The sequence below is a fragment of the Octopus bimaculoides genome, chromosome 21 (genome assembly GCF_001194135.2).
Source record: "Octopus bimaculoides isolate UCB-OBI-ISO-001 chromosome 21, ASM119413v2, whole genome shotgun sequence".
In the NCBI taxonomy this organism is placed as follows: Eukaryota; Metazoa; Mollusca; class Cephalopoda; order Octopoda; family Octopodidae; genus Octopus; species Octopus bimaculoides.
Window position 1 is genome coordinate 38,015,340 of NC_069001.1, and position 7,540 is coordinate 38,022,879.

The 7,540-nt window shown below is 39.3% G+C and overlaps 2 protein-coding genes across 3 annotated transcripts in view; one reads left to right on the forward strand and one right to left on the reverse strand.

Moving 5' to 3' along the window:
* Nucleotides 1-3,634, forward strand: part of LOC106879620 (reticulon-4-interacting protein 1 homolog, mitochondrial) — a 9,839-nt gene extending 6,205 nt beyond the window's left edge. Inside the window, exons 4-9 of the mRNA XM_014929281.2 lie at nucleotides 101-225; nucleotides 682-730; nucleotides 1,217-1,353; nucleotides 1,474-1,648; nucleotides 2,803-2,895; nucleotides 3,366-3,634. Of these exons, the coding sequence (XP_014784767.1) occupies nucleotides 101-225; nucleotides 682-730; nucleotides 1,217-1,353; nucleotides 1,474-1,648; nucleotides 2,803-2,895; nucleotides 3,366-3,482 (696 nt within the window). The 3' untranslated portion in view covers nucleotides 3,483-3,634. The remainder of the gene's footprint in view (nucleotides 1-100; nucleotides 226-681; nucleotides 731-1,216; nucleotides 1,354-1,473; nucleotides 1,649-2,802; nucleotides 2,896-3,365) is intronic.
* LOC106879571 (glutamyl-tRNA(Gln) amidotransferase subunit A, mitochondrial) overlaps nucleotides 1-7,540 on the reverse strand; it is a 32,275-nt gene that overhangs the window by 22,772 nt on the left and 1,963 nt on the right. The window lies entirely within an intron of this gene.

Genomic DNA, 7,540 nt, shown 5'->3' on the forward strand with positions numbered 1-7,540 from the left:
TATATATTATATATGCATATAAATATACATATCTTTATATATCTTTTTATATTATATCTGCATCTATCTCTCTTTATAATTGATTGTCTTTTTGTGTTAGCTGTGCCACAAACCCTCCACTCTCACTCACATTGAGGCTGCTTCTCTGCCTTACGTGGCACTCACAGCTTGGAGTGCCCTGTGTTCTGTTGGAGAAATCACTCAGCAAAAAGCACCAAACTTGAGGTAAGTCCTTCACTCAACATCATCTGCGTGTTTTTTGTGTTTGTTTTTATTTCACAGGATCTCTTGTTGTTTTTGTTGTTGTTGTGTAGCCATGGGCTGACTCTGGTTAGAGTAACATCTATGGGACATAACTTGGTTAGTTCATCAATAGTTGAAGGGCAGAGGCTTGATTAATTGATCCACAGATTTATAGTAGATAAGTGATTAGTTAATCCACTTGTCTATGGAACATTGGGGATCAGTTGATCCAAGGGTACATTAGATAATAGAGACCTAGATACACAATGCTCTTTGAAAAAAAGGCAGACTTGATGTTCCCAGCATCACTAACCTTTGATCATGGTTGCGCTTGATCTGGGCTGACCTAGGGTTAAATGCTTCTATCACCACCACCACTACCAACAACAACAACAACACCAGCAACAACATTCAGTTGTATTTCTTTATCTTTTCCAGAGTCTTTATTCAAGCTGGTTCTGGTGGAATTGGAACTTTTGCTGTTCAGGTTGGTTTAAACAGAATTTTGTTTTTGTTTTAATATAGTTCAGTTGTGTGTGTGTGTGTTCATATTCCTGTTTTTTCTTTTTCTTTGTGTCGCACGCCTGTGACATCAGACTAGTATAGCAACATAAGTTTATAGATACAAAGGAAATGTCAAACATATCTCATCATACTGTACAGTGATGTACACTAAGTGACGGAGGTGTAAACGCACCAACATAGGTTGTCAAGCGATGGTGGGGGACAAAAACACAGACAAACACACATACACATATATGTATATATACGACAGGCTTCTTTCAGTTTCCGTCTACCAAATCAACTCACAAGACTTTGGTCAGCCCAAGACTACTGTCGAAGATACTTGCTCAAGGTGCCATGCAGTGGGACTGAACCTAGAACCTTATAGTTTGGAAGCAAGCTTCTTACCATGCAGCCATCCCCCCCCCCACATGTATATTTGTCATGTAACCCTCCTTTGTTCTTCCAGCTGATGTCAGCATGGGGTGCCCATGTGACATCAACATGCAGTACAGATGCCATTGACCTTGTGAGGTCACTTGGAGCCAATGTGGTCATCGATTATAAAACACAGAATGAAGAAGACGAACTGAGACAGATGGATGGGTGAGTTCATTATTCTTTTGTCCTTCTTTTCTCATTCTGTCTCATTTCTCTCTCTCTCTCCCCTCACAATTTTTTTGTCATCTCCCCCTTCTACTCACTCTTCTTCCTCTTCCTTTTCAGCTTTCACCTTTACCTTGATGTTCTTGGTAAGAAGCCGTCTCGGAATGTCTTGAAGAATTGGTGCAATGCCAAGTATGTGACAATAAAGACGCCATTCCTTGAAGACACAGACACCCATGGTGTACCTGCTGGCTTCCTCCGCTCGGCCGGTTCCCTTGGCTGTAACATTCTCGAGGTTTGTCAATGCTAATTGGTGATGGTGCCATATTTTTTTTTTTTTTTTTTTTTTTTTTTTTTTTTTTTTTTTTTTCATGTGTTTAGTCCTAGGTCAGCCTCTGAGCTAGCAGACCTGTTGTCAAAGACAATCCAACAATGACCAGCCAGTCTGTTGTTTTTCCAGACTACATAGCCAATGTGTCCTTGTTTTTCTTTAGACAGTAGGACATAATTTGAGTGAGAGGTTAGCTGCTATTTCTTGCTGGTCAAGCAACCATGTCGATTCTTTATGGTTGCTGTTTAGCCCCGGGTCACTTCTGATCCAAAAGATCTATGATCAAAACTGTCCTAGCTGTGACCATCCTGTCTTTTAGTTAGGCATAGTGTACCTAAGACTACATTATTTAACGTTGCTTTCTTTGTTGTTGTTGTTGTTTAACCCCGGGTCAGCCCTCATCCAAAATGACCTTTGACCATGGTGTCTTTACCGTGGCCATCCTGTCTGTTACTAACACATAGTGTACCTAGGACTGTATTATCTAATTTGTCCTTTTTGAAATGAAAGGGTGTGATTTGAAGGAGATTTAGCTGCTGTTTCTAGCAGTTGAATCACACCAGAGGCTATGGTTCAACTCCCTTTTTAGCACATGCATGCGTGTTTGTGTGTGTCTTTTGTGCTTACATCTGTGTCCATATATGTATGTATGTATGTGTATGTATATTCATATATGTGCATGTCAGTGTGTATGTTTGTGTGTTTGGAAAGGGTTTTTCTGCTACCCTACAGTATGGCCAGTAACCCGTCCACTATTGCCAAGACTCTCACACATCACAATAAAATACAGCCCCACCCCCATCCCTTATCTCACACCAAAAAATGTCTTCCTGCATATAATTACGACTTTGTTAGACACAACCCACTTCCTTGCCAGACACACCTCTTTACTAGACATGACCTAACTCTTCACTACTAGACACACCCACATTATACTGCGACACACCCACTTCTCAATGTAATTTCCTTCTTGTACCCTCATCTCTCCTCCCATCTCTATAACAGTTACTCCCACTATCACCTTTATAAAAGAGACCCTCACTACTCCATTGATCCTCTCCTCCCACTACCACCTCTGCTACCATGATGTTGGCTTATCATCTTCGGTCATGTTTCAGAATCTAAAGAATGGACAGAGTTATCGCTGGGCGTTCTTCATCCCTGATTGGAGGGCACTGAGGTGTATTGGTCAGCTGGTGGACAACGGTCAGGTAAGACAAATATCGTGCATGCACACAAAACACACACACACCCCCCTATCGCCTAATATCACCCCTGTGTCTGGAGTGGCTCTACCATTGCTCTCTCTGTATTGTTCTAGATGAAAACGCACCCACGTCTACACACATGTACAACACACATTCTACACACACATGCACATGCACTACACACACACATACACACTACATACACACTACATACACACACACATTCTACACACACACACACCTCCCTATACCCTATACATCCCCCTTTTCCTGGTATGACTCCACCTTCTCCCCATCTGTATCTATTGTACCACATTGAACCAGTCACACCCATACCTTCACCTGATCTACACACACACACGTCCCCACATACATTTACACCCCATACATGTGCACACCCACACACCTACACCTTCATATCTTCCACTCCCATATCCAGTGTCCCTCTCCTATCTCTCTCTCTCTTGTACCAGATCAAACCAGTCATCGACAAGGTGTTTCCCTTTCATCAACTGCCTCACGCCTACAACCATGTCGAGGCCGGACACAGTCGAGGTAAAACAGTCATTGATGTAAAGTGTACAGAGTAACAGCACCAACGCCCAGTGCAGGGATTGATCCGATGCCCTATAGAACCGACGTTGAGGATGATGTTGTTGTTATTGTTGATATTTAGCTGAAACCTTTTTTTTCCTTTTTTTTTTATTAAATTTCTTTTTAAATAAAATCAAAATTATTTTTATTTCATCTCTGTCATTTTACTCGCTTAACATTTTACTCTTTTATTAGTTCAGTCACTGGACTGTGGCCATACTGGAGTACTGCCTTGAAGAGGACATTGACCCGGGGTACTTTTTCTCCAAATTTAGTACTTTATTTATTTATAAATTGGTCTTTATTTTGTTGAACCATCAAGCGCTAGGTACATAAACGACCTCTAACCATTTGTCCAGCAGTGTCCTCTGACCACAGATTATGCAGATGGACACACACACTACACACATATATGCATGCATGCATATATACATACATACTTATTTTTCACATTGCATCTCTTATAAAGGGTTTCCGCGCAGCTGCCATCTACCAAATTCCCTCACAAAGCATTGTTTTGCTCTGAAGTTGTTGTAGAAAACATTTCTCCGGTGTACCACTGTGCAGTGGGACTGAACCTGAAACGACACGGTTACAGAGCTTGCAACTGGCTCTCTGCCGGGTTTGCAACTCTGCATGTGATAGGTTTTCAGTATGGGCCCTGCAAATCTTGAATTTGGACACTTGATTGACTTGTAATAGTGCACGAGGTGGATAGGAAGTGGGGCAGGGGTAAAAAGATAGGCTGGCTAATGTCACATAAAAACGTGCTGAGGAAGCCACAGATGAAATGTCAGCCAGATGTGGTGAACTCCTCCATCAATTCTGTAGTTTTAGTAGAGCTGACTTGTGTACCTTACTGCAGGTTTCATCTAACCTGACTGAGATGTTTGATCTTTTACTCATTGGAGAAAAATTGGGTTCCCTTAGTCTGAATAACCCTCTGCTGCCCTCACTGTCTGCATGGAGGGCTTGTGCGGCCATGGGTGATGATATGTATGTAAGTCCTGAAGCTGTGACATCTGTCGAAGATAAGAAGTTGTGGTCACTATTTGTATAGTGCCGTCTCTCCCAAATCGTTTGTAAAGCACAATCTTCTACATCATTTATATAGCATATTATCCTACATCGTTTATATAGCATAATCTATAGCCCATTCTTTTGGCTGAGTTGCTGTTCTGAGTCAATAATTGAACAATGTTGGGTGTTCAGCAACACATCTGGGACATTCCCACCACTAAACCTCTATCGTCTGTAGAGGTTTTATGGTGAGAGGAACGATTGTGTGTTGGGTTTCAACTGAGACAATGTCTGGTTATCCTTAGATTATCTCGGCTAGAATCAGATATTACTGGATTGGGATAAGCTGTATACCCACCATTCACAGCATAAACGACGCACACAAAACGAAAACTCTGAGTAACGTCAGAGTGAATCATTAGTTTTATACAAATTGTGTGTGTGTGTGTGTGTGTGGATACATATATATGTAATATGTATGCATACGTATGTTTATGTGTATATTTAGGTGTATACATATATATATATATGCATACATATGTGCGTATATAGGTGTATATATGTAAATATATATACTTGTATACATATATGTACATAAAAATATATGTATATATATGTGTGTGCATACGTCTATGTATGCATGTATATATTATACATGTATAAGAATGTACATATAGACATATATGTACATCTATATGCACACACACATACACACGTATACAGACCTATATATTCATATATATATGTATGCATGTGTGAGTATATATATATATATATATATATATATATATATATGCATGCCAAAATGACTATACAATTAAGTGAAATGCTGTTGAGGAGGGTTAAGATTAGTTAAATACTCAAGTCGACTGGATTGACGCTAGCTGCAGTGTACACGTGCGCACACGGACAAACATGTACAATGTGTATATATAGGCATATATGTATGCATAAACGTCTGTGTGTGTGTGTGTGTGTGTGTGTGCGCCAAGGGGCTGGAGTGATTCTTCAAGTGTGTATCTTGTTTGTTCATCAGTAAAATTGTAATTAAATTGGGAAAGATTTCCTGCAAGACGTTTTAAGTAAATAGTTTTGAAGTAGACAACACAATTAAACAACAATAGCTTCATTAATCTATCTATCTATCTATCAGTGTGTGTTCACATATCTCTAATGTATATATATATATATATATATATATATATATGCATATGCATATATGTGTGTATATGTGTATATATATGTGTGTGTGTATATGTATGTGTGTATATATATGTATGTATATATATATATATATATATATATATATATATATATATATATATATATATATATATATATATATATATATATATATATATATATAGGTATGTATATATATTAATTTAGAGATATACACACATCCTCTGTTTGATGTTCGTGTGTGTATGCGTGTAAACGTGTATATGTGTGTATGAGTGGATGTCTGTGTGCATATATATATATATGTGTGTGTGTGTAATAGTGTTTTATTTATGACATATCAAGAAAGAGAAAGAGAGAGAGAGGTGGCGGGGTTGTATGGCAATATGTGTATACATTGACAAGTTAATGATATAATTAAATTTATGTATCTTATTTAATTGTATCTGTTGTTGGACTGTGGCCATGCTGGAGCACCGCCTTGAAGGATTTTAAGTGGAACAAATTAACCCCAGCACTTACTTCTTAAACCTGACACTTATACTGTCATATATACTGTCATATATGCCGAACCGCTAATTACGGGGACGTAAACAAACCAATACCGGTTGTCAGGCAGTAATGGGTAACAAACGGAAACACAAAGACAAACGCACGCATGTACACACACACACACACACACACACACACACACACACACACACACACACACACACACACAGAAGTGTGTGCATATATATCTCTTGTCTTCCACTTGTATATAAATCGTACTGGAAAACCGAAGGTAGAGTAACATGCTTTTGATTCAAACAGCTTGTGAAAATTCTTATCGGCTTTTATAAAAAGTATATATATATATATATATATATATATATATATATATCGTTGGTACCAGCCTTGTCTATCTTTACACACACACACATGCACACGTACAGGTAGTGGGTGCGAGAGCTGGATGTGCTCAGATAGAATACACATCGAAGTGCTCAAGTGAATTTGAGCATAAACTCTGAATTCGTCATGGATTAGGTCCACGACATCAAGAGCAGTTATGAGAGAAATCCAAGAATGGCCTGATATGGAACTAGTGGTGCAGACGAACGCAGTTACCTTTCGCACACACACGCACACGCACACACTCATACATGCTCAAACATATACATACATGCATACACATACGGTGTGTGTGTGTGTGACGCCAGCATCAGGTAATCAGTGAGCTGAACTAATTAATTCTCTCACCGCCATTACTGACATATTAAACATCAACAATAGGAAGTGGTATTGGTCGTAGTAGACAGAGTGGTGGTTCTGGCTGTGGTGTGAAGAGTCCAGAAGAGTGAGACACCAGAGAAAAGATAGGGGAGAGGAGGAGAAAAAAGAAAAATAATAATGAAATCGATAATAATAATAATAATAATAATAATAATAATAATCCTTTTTAGACACCATAGGCACGAGGGTTGAGATTTAGCGTGGGGGATGGGGTTTAGTCGATTAAATCGACCCTGTTACGTGACTGGTACTTTATTTGTTACGACCCCGAAAGGATAAGAGGCAAAGTTGACCTCGACGGAATTTGAACTCAGAACGTAAAGTTTGTCCGGCATGCTAACGATTCTGCCAGCTCACCACCTTAATAACGATGATGATGATGATGATAATAATAACCTTTTCTACTAAAGGCAGAAAGCCTGAAATTTTTGGAGGGGGGGGGGCTAGTCGATTACATCCACCCCTGGGTCTCACTGATACTTAATTTGTCGACCCCGAAAATATTAAGAGCAAAGTCGACCTCGGCAGAATTTGAACGCAGAACAAAAAGATGGAACGAAATGCCGCTAAGCATTTT